Source organism: Triticum dicoccoides, chromosome 5A (assembly GCF_002162155.2).
Source record: "Triticum dicoccoides isolate Atlit2015 ecotype Zavitan chromosome 5A, WEW_v2.0, whole genome shotgun sequence".
In the NCBI taxonomy this organism is placed as follows: Eukaryota; Viridiplantae; Streptophyta; class Magnoliopsida; order Poales; family Poaceae; genus Triticum; species Triticum dicoccoides.
The window spans coordinates 368,642,754-368,659,671 of NC_041388.1; the positions used below are offsets into that span (position 1 = coordinate 368,642,754).

Below are 16,918 nucleotides of genomic sequence, written 5' to 3' on the forward strand. Positions count from 1 at the left end.
CTTTTATAAGAGTAGGGGGTGCTCTTGTGCAGGTAGAAGTGAAAGAGAGTCTGTCGAGCGGGGCCTCATGAATTCCAGCCAGCTCGTTGGCAAGGCTCTCTCCGTGGGTTTGTAGGGGAGAGAAGAGAGGGGAGCGAGCTGAGGCTTGGCTGACGCAGGGGGAAATAAGGACGACATGAGGGAGAGATCCTCTCGGCTGGCGGGTGCGATTTTGCACCGACTGCAACATGCGACAGAGCGCTCTGGTTGGACAGTTACCACATGGGCTGGTGCCAGGGGAAAAAGCTCCTCGTCGTTTGGCTGGTCCTCTGTGTGTTAGGATGGGGACAGGGGGCTTCAACGGCCTCCTCTGGTGCTGCAGGCACGTGAATTGGGTCGAGCGCCTGCTCGTGGCCTCGGCATGCGTGAGCTCCGCCTGCGCCGTGGAGCATTTGGTGTGGCCCTGTGGCTCGATTCACTATTAGATGCGGGTCCCATACTTGCCAGAGCCAAGCTTCTAGAAGCTAATTTGTTGCTGGTTTGGTCGAATGGGTTTGAGTTCAAATTCAAACATAAGGTATGAATCTGGGAAGTGCATGGTTGGCAACTTCCTGGTTTGAACTTGTGTAGGGGGTTGCGGGCTAAGTTACTGGCTTGAACTTGATGTCTAGGAGGTTCCTGGTTCATACTGGTATTTTTCAGAAGATTTGGTCAAAGTTCGAGCCAAAACTGGTTTGACCAGATTTCAAACTTTTTGAGAAGGGACTTGGTGAGTTTTTGGCCTAGATGGCTTTGGGGAATCCAAACTAAGCTAAGATTTATTTTCTAGGATTTTTGTGCTAATAACATACCCTTGTTTTTAGGGTTTATGTGCTAATAACATTTTGAGTTAGTCTTGGGCCACCAATTATCTCAGAAAAAATATTACATGGTCCAAGATGCCCTTTTATGAACTCAGGTGATTTTTAAAGATTTTTAAGTTACCAAGTTTGCCTTTGCAGAATTTTACTTGTTTAGGCAACAAAATCCAAATAAGAAGCAAAAGATCCATGTTGAAACACACCAAGTCTTTATCTTGCTTATAGGTGATGGTCACACACACCCAAACCTAGGATGTTACAACACAAAAATGTGTGGATTCTGCAATTTAGGAGAAAATGGGGAAAACGCCTCAAAGGCCCAAACAACACTTTATGAAGCTTATAGTGTTGCTGGATTTGGATACTCGTACTCCCTACAATAGCTCATTTTCTCATGGATGATTGTACCCATTGCTTCTACATTCCCTCATATACCACCTTTGATTTGTTCGTGATTTGACCACACAGAAACCCCCTTGTCAAGAATTGCAATCCTGGTTGTGATAAGAGTTGATTACTACTAATTATAATTTTGATATTATAATTTGGTTGTTCTTTATGATTAATTGTTCCACGACATGCGTATGATCCCTATGATTCTAATAATATACAAAGTGTAGTTGGTCAATGAAGCTAACACACTTCAGTTTCTAACAAATACGTATTACTGTCCTTATTTTGCAACAAAGTCCCGATATAACGAGTTGTCCAATACTTTTTCAGGCCCTGGTGGAGTCAACTTCTACCGACCACTCTCTTGATCATGAATCTGGCGTCAGGATGGTGGCTCTATTTGATCATGAGGAGGTTGGTTCTGATTCGGCTCAGGGAGCTGGTTCGCCTGCAATGCTGGATGCTTTAACAAGAATCACATGCTGCTTTAACCATTCAAATTCCAAGGTACAAAACTAATTTCCTTCACCCAGCACCCAATCCACTGACTTTATTTCAGCTGGCTATTGGATTTGATTTTTCACATTACCTGATTTTATGTCATCATTTTGTTTCTGCTTATCTGCTAACCATCCATGGCACGACCTATAATATTCATTTATTTAAAATTATTATAACAGTTATTGCACACCCTTAATGGAATTCAATTTTAAGTTAATTTGTCCATAACTCTTCATTCGTAAAAAAAGTACCTTCCCTGCTCAGGTATACACATTTCTTTTATGATTCAACTTCACTTTAAATGATTTATGCCAGATTGTGTGTAGTTTATTGCTCCAAGTTGAGTTCCATATTCTGACTATCTGCTTTCATTTTTTTTAGTTGCTAGAAAAGGCTATTCAAAGGAGTTTCCTTGTATCTGCAGATATGGCTCATGCCTTGCACCCCAATTATATGGTAATAATAGTATTTTTGGATCAGTTTATGGGTTCACAGGTATGCAGTAATATTCTGATAGAAAATGATCTATCTTTCCAGGAAAAGCACGAGGAGAACCACCAGCCAAAGTTGCATGGTGGACTTGTGATTAAGCACAATGCTAATCAACGATATGCTACAAATGCCGTGACAGCTTTTATTTTCCGAGAAATTGCTGAGAGGCACCAGTTACCTATCCAGGTTAGTACATATAAAAAGGAGGAACCCCTATTACAATTGTGGATTAGCTTGCCATAATTGCCCTTCTCAACTTATACTTGATTTTGTGATTGCAAAATAAGAGTACTAACGACAAGATACCCCCTACTCTTATGTTGTTTTCATGCCGACAACAACAACAACAATATACTTCCTCCGCCCCAAAATAAGTGTCTCAAACTTAGTACAACTTTATACTAGAGTTAGTACAAAGTTGAGACACTTATTTTGGGAGGAGTATATTTTATGATGAGTCTAATCAAGTTAATTGGCATTGTAGATGCTGATATATTTCTCTATAGGCCTGGTCAAACTTAAAGAAATGTGACTTAGGACAAAGCTAGAATTTCAATTAATTTGGAACAATGGGAGTACTATCTAGTGGACCACGTGGAAAAAAAAGGAGGAATAATAAAATGTTTTCTACTTATTAGGAGAGCCAATTCGTATGAGCAAGTTTGCCCAGTAAAGCATTGCTTTGAGCTCCACCAAACATATATACTAGGCAGCTCCACCAAGATACATGTCGTTTTAGCTCCACCAAACATATATCCTGGGCAGCTCCACGAAGACACGTATCATTTTAGCAATCATATTGTCTATGTTTTAAAACTTTAACCTAATTTACATAATACTTTGATTTGTGTATTAGAAGTACCTCTATCCCATATGACTATACAAATAATTTCTGTAGCATATTTAGAATAAGCAATAGTCAAAGATATTAGGCTGCATCGACATCTAGAGAAAGAAGTAAAAATACAACTTATTAGATAAGCTCTTGGACTGGTGGGTGGTTCCAGATCATTAGCCAATCGCCGATCTTGGTACCTGATTACATCTTACTTTTTTCATCTATGAAAACGACTTTATTTTTGCAGGATTTTGTTGTTCGCAACGACATGGCTTGTGGGTCAACAATCGGGCCAATACTCGCCAGCGGTGTTGGTATTCGTACTGTGGATATTGGAGCACCACAATTGTCTATGCACAGCATCAGGGAGATGTGCGCCGTTGACGACGTCAACTACTCATATGAACACCTCAAGGCATATTTTGAAGAATTCACTGAATTGGATAACAAAGTCAAAGTAGACTGCTGAGGTGTAGTAGGCAACCATATTGGGTCAGCAGAACCTGTACTTCTACAATCACAGCTACAATGAATAATTAGTAATGTCAGATTATGTATGTTAGTGAAGATGTGAATAAATCATGGAAAATATGCATGTTTTTCTTTCTTGTTTGGAGAATGACTAGCATATTTATATGTTCACTCACGTTTTTCTAGCTCGAGAATATGCACCATTTCATTAATTTGTAAGTTGTAGGGGATTAAATCCACTCAATCCCGGCCAATCCCCCTTCAAATACCTGTCAACTGAACACAGCTTTAGAGAGTACGCCAAAGGTGTACCGTAGGCAGAAATAGTTTTACAACACCCTTACGCTGAAATGTGTGTGTTTAGCACAACACAGACCCCACCAACACTCTAAACTATAACCATCTTATAACAAATCTGCCTAATTCCAATATGCCCACTCAGTAGAGTGCCTGGGGTCGGTGAAGACTCGATCGTTTCTTTATTTCCAAAGGTGCCAAGGGATGAGAATCACCAATGAGTTGAAGCTCCTTTTGTCCTTTTATTGAAAATTCTTGTGAGCAGTAAGCCACCATTTCTCGAGCGTGTCAATCGGTGTGGTGCAGATAACATTGATCTGAAGTTCACTGAAAACCCTCTGCCAAGTCTCGCTTGTTGGCACACTGATAAGGGGCAAGCCGCAAAGGTGGTCCAATCTTCATGAATTGGAGGTGTTTTGAGAAGAAACACAAGGATCAAGGGCAATCAAAGGGAAAATATAAGAGTAAATCACTCAACAAGATCCATACCAATTACTCCTCAAAACCCAATTCAATCTAAGAGGTGCGTCTTAGATCCAAAAACAACAAAGGAAATAAAGGTAAATAGCAGGTAGTTCTTGCCCAAATCTCTAGGAGTGATGGAGGTCTTGGTGGTATTCGTCCTCAAATCTCAAGGATAGATAGAGGTCATGAAATCCATAGGGTTCTTCCTTGGGAGGTCTTAATCCTTTAAGAGAAGATAGATTAGTAAAGCTCTCTCTCTCAAGTTTTAGTTATGCTTTGCGAACACTAGAAAATGAAGGAGGTAAAATCACCACAAAATCTAATCATGTTCTCAGACAGTCACCAACGTGTGTATGTTTAGCCAAATCTGAATCACCTAAGGTATTACAAAACATGCCTCATGTGAAAACTCAAGTTGGAGTGAAGATCTTTGCCTTTATGAATGTTTTTTTGTTCCCTTTTTGAGGAATGAAATTTAGATTTTCACGTAGACACTGTGAAGTCACAAAAGATAAACTCAGGTTATGCACCTTCCAATTCAACTCAGGTTATGCACCTCGGTAACTACACCAACCAGGTGGGAGAGGAGCGGACCATCATATGTACTTGATGTAAATTTGCTTTACATCATGTGACTTGAAAGAGGCAGACCGCTTCACAAGCTCACAGCACATAATTCTGGAACCTCAATGTTTCTTCCACAGCCTCTGTGAAGAAATACCCATCATGCTGAAGTTAGTGAGCAACTGAAATCGGCGCGAGGAGCATAAGTTCAGGGGTGAATTACGGTTGCATAAAGGCAATTCTAGCCTCCAGGAGATCCATAATGTACAGCTGCTAATGAGCATGAGTTCTTGAAGAATCGGTACAGAAACAGGATAAGTAGTATTCGATGTGAGCCTCTCCATTGTATATTTCTTCATATACTGAACAAAATACAAGTGGCAAAATTTCCAGTTGTACAGGTAGGGGCAAAAGGTTACCCACATTTTGAACAACCGCATACATCCAATGTTGTCTACACAAAATACTACTCGTACTTAGCAGCAACAGCAGTAATCGGCACAATATAAGTGCAACAAAGAAAAGAACATATACCAGGGATACCTACACGTACTCCACCAACTCGTAGTTACTTCTTATATACTGCTTCAGATCGCTGCGACATGCCTCACCCCCACGTGCTTTGGTCGTATGAAAATTAGTTTACCACCACCAATCGCTTGAATATGTTGATCGCCTGTCAAAATTTTCTTGCACTGAACTTCAGGGGATGCCCTTGAAAATGTAGGCGCAAACGCTCGTGTCTCGACTACAAATGATCAGGGACGAACAAACTGTGCATGCTGCAGCTGGCAGGAAAGCAGAGGGCCTATATCCTCTGCTAGCACAGCTTGTCAAAGAAGCATCAATTGGGCTGGGTACTTGTTCATTGGTCACCATGTTTCTCACATATACAGCCAGGCAAGGGGTTTGCAAAGAAAGACTCCTCCAGCTTCGGAAACTCTCCAGGCTCCCTGAAATATGGAGCTCCTGTTCTATCTTTGTGCAACCTTTTCACTTCTGAACTGAATTCCTCCCAAGGGATCCTTCCTTCATCAAATTCATCTACCAGGTTCACAAAATCAATCCTGCAGGAGAACTTTTACATTCAGAAAGAAAAAGGAGAACATATGTACTTGTAAATTGGGTTACTGCCTCTTGGGTCATTGGGTGTAGAAGTAAAATGACCATACACATATAGTACTTCTAACAAGGGAAAGGTGTTACCTATCTGGGTTAATTGTCTTCCTGAAGTCCTCGAAACGCCTATGGCCTTGCACAGCTTTAGCCATATTTCCATCGTATGTGTACATGAAGACATCACTCTGGAGAGCTACAATATAGTCAAGACCAGCAAGCATGTTTTGATGATTTTTGAAGGGCTCAAGTTCCTCTTCTGTTGCAAGGGTAGAATGAGAATAGATATAGGGAAAATCGTCCAGCAGCGCTTGCATGCTTCCATTGCCAAAGGCTTCTCCTGCAACTAAGTAAATTCTGGTGTTCCGTGTGAAACCCAATCCTTTCAACAGGAGTGAAGTTTCCTGTGGAGTCAAAGGACAGCCACCAATACTTCTTCTCTCGGTTCCGTTAATGTCTTTCTCTTTCCAATGACTGACCTCATAACGCATCTTACGTAACTCCTCTTCCTCATCCGATGTCAAGCCATGGCTGCAACCAGTAAAAGCTAGCATATCCTTCTCATACCTGCAAAACATAGTTGTTAATTTGTTAAAGAAAGCCCCCCTCATGTTTCAAGTACATAAAAGAACAACTAACAACATAAATGTTAGCCCATTTTATTTTCGTGGAAGTAAATGTCACAGTATGTACTACATGGCTTCTCACTTCTAAGTGTTTTAGCTGGTGCATCTAGAGAGAGTTCAGTAAATCATTAAAATGTTATAAAAGATTCCAAGAAAGGGTCTGCTGGGCTACAACATAGCTCAACAACTTCTGGAATGTTGGCGCCACAGTTCTGTGGCATTGTTTGCTGCTGTAGTTCCAAAAACTCAATAGTAGAACTTCTCAATAAACCTAATGATTTGAAGCAATCCAGAACTTCTTCACAAGATGATTTTGTGAAATGTGTGCCAACTAGCACACCTAGATCATTCACCAGTGATGTACATAGGCACTCTATTTATCAATAAAACATCACTAAAATGAGACTCACTTCAATTCAGGGTTCATGAAATCACCTATCTTTACTGGCAAGATCAACAGACAGGCCCTAATAGATTCACCTGTGCTAGCACGGACATAACAGTTGACTTGCATAATATGCCGACAGAAAACTAATATGTTCAAGCCAATTCCAGCTGCATGTATATTTTGGAGACAGGTAAACCAAGATTTCATTTCATGGTCTGATGGAAATGATAAATCAAAGCTACAACACAAATTGCGGTAATCAAGATGCCAAAATACTAGAAGAATGTTGGTAAGTATACAAAGTGAGGAAAAAAATTGTGCAGACAGAAGCATCCTGAGATGAATGTAGGAGCATAGAGCTTGCCTTAGATGAAGAGCAAGATATGGGCTTCCATCCTGGCGCATCCTCGAAACTAAGGTAGCACCAAGATCTTCGATCGTATGAGAATACTTCAAAGATCTGTAGTTAACTCGGCATCTTAGCTTCTGAATATAACTAGGAAGGTCGTTATTTGCTAAGCGAGAATCTGTATGTGTGAAGTAAATGACTCTGTGTTTCTTCAAGAGAGGGAGTATTTCATCTCTGTAATAATTCACCTGCCAGGATAAAATACTTAGTGAGCCTTTCCACCATATATCGATGTAAATGTAGATTAAAAAAAGTCTAGTTTTTAACCTTTGACCAGGATATCGGAGCTTTGGCCAGAGGCTCTATATGCTTGTATGCAGGAGGTAGTGTTTCAACAATATCAATGTCTTCTTTCAGTGATTCAATGAAGTGTCTCCAATTGAAAAGATCCTTAAATTCACTAAAAAATGGATGAAAGGGATATATGAGTGCATTGATTAACAAGATATAGGGGATTAGCCGATTAGGAATGAACAGTTAAGGTTAAAGGGGCCAACCTGTCATCTGCCCAGTAGGATGTATGATCAAGTGAAGGTAGAACCAGTGTTGCCTTCAAAATCTTAGCAACAGCAACCATGTCACATATCTGAGATGTAAAAGAGACTCAGATACCATGGCAAAGAATACTAATGGCTGCACAAAAATTATTGTAAATGATAGTAATCACACCCCAAATCGCATTTGATTCAGACCACCATTTGCGTTTATGAGAATGTAGCCATTACTGCGAGAATCTTGCTCTACAAATTAAGAACATGTGACCATATCATGTTAAGAAATGCATATAAGGAAGAGAAAAAAATGTGTTTATGAGATATAAACCAACTTACTTTTATGAGAGTTTGAAACAATGCATTGTCTGAAATTTTCATTGCTTGGCTGAGACCAGACATCAGATGCCTATATGAAGCACAAACAAGCAAAAAAAAGGTTACTTTCACTAATTAATGTATCGAACAAAGGAACAGGTTTAGCAGCGATATATTACTAGCCTCAACCACACTGCTTTGTCTTTCACCAATGCTAGATTCCACCGTCATCAACATCCTGTCACTCTCTTTCCCTCCCATATATCCAAAGTGATTAACTTGATGCCCTTTATCACTGGAGAAGGAGACAGAGAGATCCTAGAAACATGTGCAGATGATGACAATTTAGATCGTAATACCAAATATTTTCTTCTCTAAATATTATGGCGTAGAGTTGTTGATCAAATCAATAACTTGGGATACCAGAGAGTTTCGTTCATTAATATAAACTTCATGTGATGTTGAGACAATCAAATAAGCTCATCATATTCATAACTATAACTACGCCCAGCTAATACTATGATGCAGATTTTGAACTACAGTGAAGCCATGTAAGTGTACAATCAGTACTTTCAATTTGTGCACATACTGAATTTGTCATCAGCTTGCAACATCTCAGGTACTACTAATATGAATGTAATCAAGACTAGGTGACGAATTGCCAACTTTTGACATAAAGACGGACATTTAGTGTAAAAGATCAGCTGTACAACGTTTTTCTATGAACAATAAAGGAGTTATCTGTCCATCTAGTTCTGGTTGGTTAGAGACCTGGATGAGAAGATTATTAGCGTTAAGAAACCTGATGCAATTTTCAACTCGATATTCCTTGATTCTACCAATTTAAAAAATTGCCCAGCTGTGGTTGTGCGCAATTTCATGCTATTAGCATTAGTTTCAATGCTATTTTTATATAGTGGTAATGGAATATTTAAATGTTGTGACACCTTAATCATCCATGCAGTATATCTGCACTTTGAATAGATACTATATATAACAAGTTAGAAGCTAATTTTGTCGAGGCGTCTAGGGTACGGAGTTACGGACACTAAAAGATACCTTATCAAACTAGTTTTCCTAAAATTTGCATCGCCAAAGCACTCACTATATAGAACAAGGGCTATTTGTTAGAAGGAAATGTTGAAGTCGGAAGATTTTATTTTCACCAATGAAGTCCTAAATTAAAGATGACTATTGATCTGAAAAAGCCCAACTAAGGATACCTACTAGTACAATATACTCCATGGAAGACGACAGTAAGACATACTTCCAAAGTTCTTATGGACATAAAGAATATTCTGCCCAACTTGGATAGACCACAAGATCATAAAGCCTATAACAACCAACTGCCAACAGCTACAAGCGCCAAAAGTAACAAGTGCTTTAATAGTAAACGAACTGGAAAGGGACTAAAAAACCTCCAACAAACGAGGAAACGTCCTAAAAATGCTAAGCTTCTGCTAAAAGATCCTTGCTTAAGAAGTTCCAAATAGAGCTACAAAGCCTAGAACACATTGATTGCATGCACCGACCAGTTCATCCAACACTTAAGCCGAGGAAAGATGGCCGGACATTAAACTCTAGCTGTCCAGGTCCAACAGAATACAATAAACCCAGCCTAGCAGTTTTCAAGCAGACCAATTGCATAAGCATCACATTACATTATGCTAAAACATGCCCAGATTCTTACTACTTTTAACAATGAGAATCAGATTCCATCAGATTTCTTTTTCAATTCTTGTTTGACTTGTCCAGAACAACAACAAAAATGGTAGAGAACTGGGCAAAATTGCATGTTAAATTTAGAATGCCAATGATTGATCATGAAAAAAAAAGGTTATTATGTAAGAGTGACCGGTGAATCTAGACAGTTAACAATTTAACATGATTTCCATTACTCTAGCTAGTCCTCGTAACATCTCAGTTCATACTTCATAATCAAGATCATTACTACAAGACGGGAAACGTTATATCTTCGCAACTCTTCGTAAAAAAATGTGTTCGTGATAAGAACAAAGAAGTAGCAAGGAAACACATTCTCAGTGCAAAAGAAGAAGAAAAATGTAGACTTGTTCGAACACCAGGTCCGTTGATTGATCCCACGGAAGGAACATTCCCGAGTGGCAGCGAGAAGTCCAAACAAGAATGCAATTTGTAGCTTCCATACATACCTGCAAATCATCGCCAGCTGGTAGCGCTGACCGGCCGCCGGCCCAGATCTTGACGACGCCGAGAAGCAGGCAAACGCCGCAGAAGGCGAAGAAGAGCAGGTTGCCGAGCTTCCTCCTCTCCCGGATCCCCAGCCCCAGCACGACGTCGCCGGCGCCCCCGCCGGCGCCCGGGCGCTTGAAGAGGCGGAACCGGAGCTGCTGCTGGTGGTGGAGGCCGCCGGGGGAGGCGCTGGAGGAGGAGGAGGCCTCCGCCGCGTCCTTGGGCGGGCTGCCCAGGCCGTCGGTCCGCGGCGAGCGCGGGGAGCCGCTGATCTGGAGCTCGATCTCGCCGCCGGGGCAGCGCTTGAAGGAGTTGGCGCGGCGGGTCATGTACCCGCCTCCGGCGACGCGGGGGCTGTGCAGGCGCGGGAGGTGGTCACCGGAACCGGCAGCTCCACCACCACCGCCCGCGGCCCCGGAGGCGGCGCCGCCGTGCTTTGGTTGGTAGCCCATGTGGCGCGGGGGGCTCGAGCAGTCCAAGTCCCGGTCCGAGGACCTCGACCTGGACGAACTAGTGGCGCTGGGTTCCGAGTGGTGCCCCAGCTGGTCGTCCCGGTACCATGATATGATATAATATGGCTAGATGAGGGGAGGCGCCATTAATGGAGCTCGGTTGGGAAGTGAATGGGGCAGTGAGGAAGGCGGGGAGGAGGACGCGTGAGGGCGACGGCGACGACGCGAGGCGCGTAGCGTAGTGGGATACGCGCGGAAACGGAAACGGCCAGGGCGGAGGGCGCTAATTACGGCCCTGCCATTGCCATGCCATTTGGAGGCGCCGCCGACGCCGCCGCACTAGGGATTTGATTTTGATTTTTTCTTTGTTTTTCCGACGTAGTACTCCTAATAAAGGCCGTTATTGTCCGAAGGGGGGAAAAGAGCGCCAATTACGTCGACGCGGTCACGTGCGCGGCGCGTGCTTTGGCCGGTACGCTGCATCCATCCTGCATGGCTGCATGTGAGAGTTAGACGAAACGAAACCAGGGGGAAGGAGGCGTTTACTTTGGACTTTGGGGCTATCTCTAGTCTAGTATTCCCTCCGTTTCAAATAGATGACCCAACTTTATGTTAATACAAAGTTGAATCATTTATTTTGAAACGGAGGGAGTAGTCTCTACTGATTGACGCACAAAATGGTTCACGTGGATTTTGGTTTTCCACATACTCTTTTGCCGTTTATGGGATCAAACTCACGATCAGGAGCCACCGTTGATCAAATAGTTCTTCGTTTACTACCACCACTTGTCAAGTTGGGGGTATTGTTTTATTGATTGATCAACATGCAAAGTGTTTAGAGACAGAAGTAAGAATGAATGAACCGCATCAATTCCATTGATATTCACATCTTATATACAAGGGAAGAGGACGCATGCAAGGGACGCGCCCGAGAGTGGGATGTGTGGAAACGCCGTGACGGCTGCCGAATCGGTAACCGTACGTGCGCTATGTACAAGCGAGGATTAACCTCAGTTACATAAATAATTTAATCCTAACACTTCCCCTAATCCTTGTTTATCCTTGTGACTGATCATCCTTGGAATTATCCCCTTCAAAAACCCTACAGGAAAAATTAAGAAGAAATATACAATATGCCATGAAAAACTCATTCCAAAAACCCAGTGGGAAAATAAGGAGAAAATGGCACATTACAATGTTTGTATTACTATTGCCTCATTAAAAACCTTCTATGAGAAACCATATAGGAAAAACACATAAAGGAAAAGAGTGCAATATCAAAAATCCAGAGATCTCGAACAGGTTATTGTTCAGGAGTACACTCCCCCCTGAAACTTGCAAATAACAAAGTCATCTCATACCAATTCCAACAACATATTTCTGGAATGAAGAACTTGGTAAAGACTTTGTGAACATATCACACATCACATATGACTTTGCTTTCAAAATATTTATCTTCCCACTTTTCAACTCACGAGGAAGAAAAATACTTTCAGAGTAATATACTTTGCAATATTGCTCCTTATAACCTGTCTGCATATATGTAATACAAATAACATTATCTTCATGGATAATGGTGGGTGAGTCCTATCAATCAAACTCGCCCGAACTTTCAACAAAGTTCATCATTCTGTGAAGCCAAATAGATTCAGATGTTGCTTCATACATTCAGAATGATTAGTGGATGCAACCACTAAAGTTTTTCTTCTCGACTTCCAAGAGAAGGTCGTACCTCCATTCGAGAAGACAAAACCAGTTTGTGATCTTGGATTATGGGGATATGATATATGCCCAGCATCACGATATCCAACAATGGTCATATCTTGAGTTTTCTCATAAAACAAACCAAGATTTTAGTGTCTAGAAGATATCCGAAAATATTCTTCACACCAACCCAATGCCTTTTAATCAGTGATACATTGTATCTAGCCAATAAATTCACTGCCAATGACATGTCAGGCCTGGTGCAGTTTGCTAGATACATCAGTGCTCTCATTGCACCGTGATATGGAAACTCACGTCCAAATATCTCTTCATCACTGTCGTTAGGACTTAATGGGTCCTTATCTCTAGTAATTCAGAGATCTCAAACCATAGTTCTTTAATGGATATGACTTATCCATATTGAACTTTCAACAATCTTTTGGATATATGTAGACTAGTGAACAAGTATTCCCGAAGGAATACGCTCAAGTTCCAAATTCAAGCAAAGTTTGGTCTCAACCAAATCTTACATCTTACACTCCGTCTTAAGATGATATGATTGTATCATGTACCTCTCGTGTAGCTCCAATGATACTAGATCATCAATTTACACAGAAATAGTACAAAATCCCTCTTTGAATTTCATGATGAACATACATGAACAATCATCAATGTTTGAGTAACCTTCTAATAAAGGAACTCACTCAGTCGGTTCTACCACATCATTTCCGACTACTTCAAGTCATAATGACTTCTGAAGCTTTACACAACACATGTTGCGATTAAATTCAGAATTTTCATTCCTTCGGAATTATCATAGAGATATCTGAATCAAGTGACTCATACAATTATTCAGTCACAACATTCATTAGTTGGATATACAAATTCATTATTTACTGCCAGTGATGTGAAATATCGGAACGTTAATCCACTCATAACAAGAGAACATGTTTCATCTTAAACAATGAAGGGTCTCTGCGTGAACCCATGTGCTACAAGCCTCGCTTCATGTCTCACCACCTCATTGTTTTTGTTCCTCACATGAACAAAAACCCATTTGCTCCCCCAGGGAACAAATTCAGAGGAGTGGGTATTACTAATCAGGTCAATACCCCCTCTTCTTGAGAGCGAGTGCATCCTCAATTGTTGCCTTCCTTTGGATCAACTAGAGCGTTTTAGACACTCAGCCATGCATGGACTTAGATTCTAGATCCAATCCAAGGTCTTCTGCAGTTCATGAGGATAAAAAAATGTCGACACAATGTAGTCTTTATTATATGATTCTCCCGAATCCATATCCATAGTGGAGATTTTATCATTACCTTTTGACTCTTTGTGATTTCCGACAACAGTTGAGTCAAGGTCTTCCAATGACCCAACACAAAAAATTGTGTGCACACTCATGTTGGGTCCTGGATGTGTCCAACATCCTTCAGGTGTCCTTCAACCCTTGGTTGAATATCAACATGATGTTGACCTGCATTTACTGTTTGAGGATTCCTCATTCCCCTTGGACGCTTCCATGAAGCCTTGTCCTCTTGTGTCCAGATTCCTCCCCCTCGTCGGTGGCCGAGTGGACCTATGGGTCACATCCACTCTCTCTGACACATTCACTATGGGAACATTTTACTTTGTGACACCTATATACTTAGTAAATGCAATTGGCAGATTATTTGCGATACTTTGCAAATTGATAATCTTCTGAACCTCCAGTCCAGACTCATTCATACGTGGAACTAAGGACAATATGTCTATTCACATCTCATTCTATTTCCCGGCATTCAATGTGGTTATTATCTCCCCCTAATGCCGGGAAAATGTCCTCATCAAAATACATCCAGCGTATCAGGCCATAAACAAGTCCCCTTCTAAGGACTTCAGGTACTTTACGATTTACGGAGAATTGTACCTCACATAGATCCCCATTTCTCTATGAGGGCTCATATATGTACGCTGTGGTGGTGAAATCGGTATGTATCCAACACAACCGGTTTATCGCAGATGGGAAATACTTACTCATTTCCACGTACTAACTGCAACGGGGGGACCATATAATATGCAGTTCATCCAATTTGTATATGCAGTACATAAAACTGCAATGTCCCCAACTAGATGTTGGGAGATTACAATTCTGTAGGAGCAATCTTGATATCAACTTGTCGTCTTGACAAGTGATTCCACAAAACCAATCTGGGTATGTACACAAAGTACCAATATGCTCCCCAGTTATGCCCCAGTCTAGGCAGTAATCATGAAATGCTCACGAACTAAATTTCGCAGCATTATTCATTCTGATGGATTTTGTCCCGTGCGCAGGATGATTTGCTCTCAAATTAATGATTTGAGCAATAAGCTTTGTAAAAGCAGGGTTCCTTATGGGAGTAAGACACACATTGGATCATCTCACTAATGCATCCAAAAGCACTATGAAATATGTGAGTATTCCATATAACGGTTGAATTGGATCACATATATATCTCCTATCCAAGGAAATCTAGTGGCTCATCCTCTTTTCATGAGATAAGATGGCCTTGCGATCAGTTTCCAGTTTGCACACATTGTGTATACACAATTAAATGAATTTGGAAAATTCACACCATTAGACTGTGTCCAATTGAATCGTCGATAATTTTCTCATCCTTCCAATAATAGGATGACCCAGGCAATCATGCCATATTTTGAACTTCTCAAGATTCTAGAGAATTATCTTATACGCCAATGCGTATCCAATTTAATGTATGTATAATACAATCCACAATATAGGGAAGCATTTACTCTAGGATTTCATTCAGATCCCTTTAGCCGAGTCATGAGTAGGCTTCCAACCTCACTCACTTCACGAGTTTCAACATAGAAACCAATGCAGATATCCTTAGAACTCAGCCAGGTACGAGTAGAATCTAGATAACATCCATGATTACCATGTAGTACCCATATAGGGAGTGCAATTGCGACTTGACCAAAACCAACAATTACCACATCATGACAAGCAATTGTCATGACACTTCCACTACTCTTCTCAAGAGTATGGAAATACTTAATCTCCCTTAGTATCATGTTAGTAGACCTAGTTTCTACTAACACATTTTCTTCTCAACTGGATTATTCCATTAGGCTTCTATAGAGAAAGAAACCAATTTCAAGATATGATTGAACTCATATAGAAATACACACATTGTATATCACTGGTAGTGAAGTCCATTAGCATGTCATCGATACTAAGTAGTGGACCTTCCTTTTGCCGAGCATGCTCTTGGTTCCCACATCCCGAGGTACGTCTAGGAACTTTCAACCATCGGGAAATTATTGTTATGTCTAGTGAAGCAAGCTTCACACTGGTTTCCATGAGCCAATTGCCCTTGCAATTCATTGCATGTATTTATCTACCAAATGCTTGGAGGTATCACATTTTCTTGCAATTGAACGAGTTATACAACCACACCTATAGCAACCATCAGAGTTGTTGGCCTTGTCATTCTCCTTGAAATGACTTTTGCCCTTTTTCAGATCCACTCTTATTTTGCCTCTCATCACAACTCAAAATTCCTTTACCGCTGACGACACTATTCAGCGCAAATCCTCATAGAAGGATTTGCAAGTAAAGAGCATTACATGATGAGATCAACATCCAGAACTGCAATATTGTAGAATCTCAACTACTATTTGATCTGATGCACATAAGAGTTGCATGCTACCATAGACTCCAAGTCACGGAATTGGACGAGTGTCCATTTCCTGTGCACTTCACGCATCATCATCACCCTATATTGATCATATTGCTCCTCAAAAGAGCTCTAGAGTACCGGATACTCTTTTTTTTAGATCATGGTGTAGTGAAGTGCAATGCAACATACTTTGCTATAGCGACTATAGCCGGAGCCCCTGAGTAGGTGTGGTTATGTGTGCACTGAGATCCCGGGTTGCCAAGTTAATCTTTACATCGATCAGGTTCGATGTTTGATAATTGTTGCCATCTACGGCAAACTCAGCAAAACTCTCTTGGATATATCTAGCATATCCAACATGAAATCATCATGCACAATTAATTTACTATGTAGTAAATTATCTTTTAAGCATCATTAACATGTAGCAATCATAAAATTGCCTAATCAAACATGTGGATGCATGAATGTGCTTTATAATACAGTAACATACCATAATTATTGTAAACACACATAGTATAAAGAAAAACTGCATAGCTAAAAGCTAAACAGAAAAGAAAAACAGACCATGGGCTGAGTCTGCACAGCCCAAACCAGTGGCATAGCCCACTTTGTTTTCTATTTATTTTTCTTTATTTCCTGCCGGAAACGAGGGATGGGGCTATAGCCCACTTTCCCTCC

General features: G+C 41.0%; 2 protein-coding genes across 2 annotated transcripts in view; one reads left to right on the forward strand and one right to left on the reverse strand.

Moving 5' to 3' along the window:
* LOC119301554 (probable aspartyl aminopeptidase) overlaps positions 1-3,705 on the forward strand; it is an 8,028-nt gene extending 4,323 nt beyond the window's left edge. The window contains exons 8-11 of the mRNA XM_037578537.1: positions 1,563-1,739; positions 2,115-2,189; positions 2,271-2,411; positions 3,311-3,705. Coding sequence (XP_037434434.1) covers positions 1,563-1,739; positions 2,115-2,189; positions 2,271-2,411; positions 3,311-3,532 — 615 coding nt within the window. The 3' untranslated portion in view covers positions 3,533-3,705. The remainder of the gene's footprint in view (positions 1-1,562; positions 1,740-2,114; positions 2,190-2,270; positions 2,412-3,310) is intronic.
* A 1,474-nt stretch (positions 3,706-5,179) lies between these two features.
* LOC119301555 (O-fucosyltransferase 35-like) lies at positions 5,180-11,090 on the reverse strand. Its single transcript, XM_037578539.1, has 9 exons — positions 10,380-11,090; positions 8,392-8,526; positions 8,230-8,299; positions 8,069-8,139; positions 7,897-7,985; positions 7,667-7,799; positions 7,355-7,587; positions 6,067-6,543; positions 5,180-5,927 (listed from the first exon to the last, which is right to left on the reverse strand). The coding sequence occupies exons 1-9, from the start codon at positions 10,869-10,871 to the stop codon at positions 5,726-5,728; spliced, it is 1,902 nt and encodes a 633-aa protein (XP_037434436.1). The 5' UTR covers positions 10,872-11,090; the 3' UTR covers positions 5,180-5,725.
* Between the last annotated feature and the right edge of the window lie 5,828 nt (positions 11,091-16,918).

Bases quoted from the DNA above. Each gene is read 5' to 3' on its own strand.
- LOC119301555 (XM_037578539.1), bottom strand. From the start codon at position 10,871: ATGGGCTACCAACCAAAGCACGGCGGCGCCGCCTCCGGGGCCGCGGGC. The intron at 8,300-8,391 runs GCTAGTAATATA...TGCTTCATATAG, and splicing joins GACAAAGCAGTGTGGTTGAG to GCATCTGATGTCTGGTCTCA. The intron at 6,544-7,354 runs GCAAGCTCTATG...TATGTTTTGCAG, and splicing joins TATCTTGCTCTTCATCTAAG to GTATGAGAAGGATATGCTAG.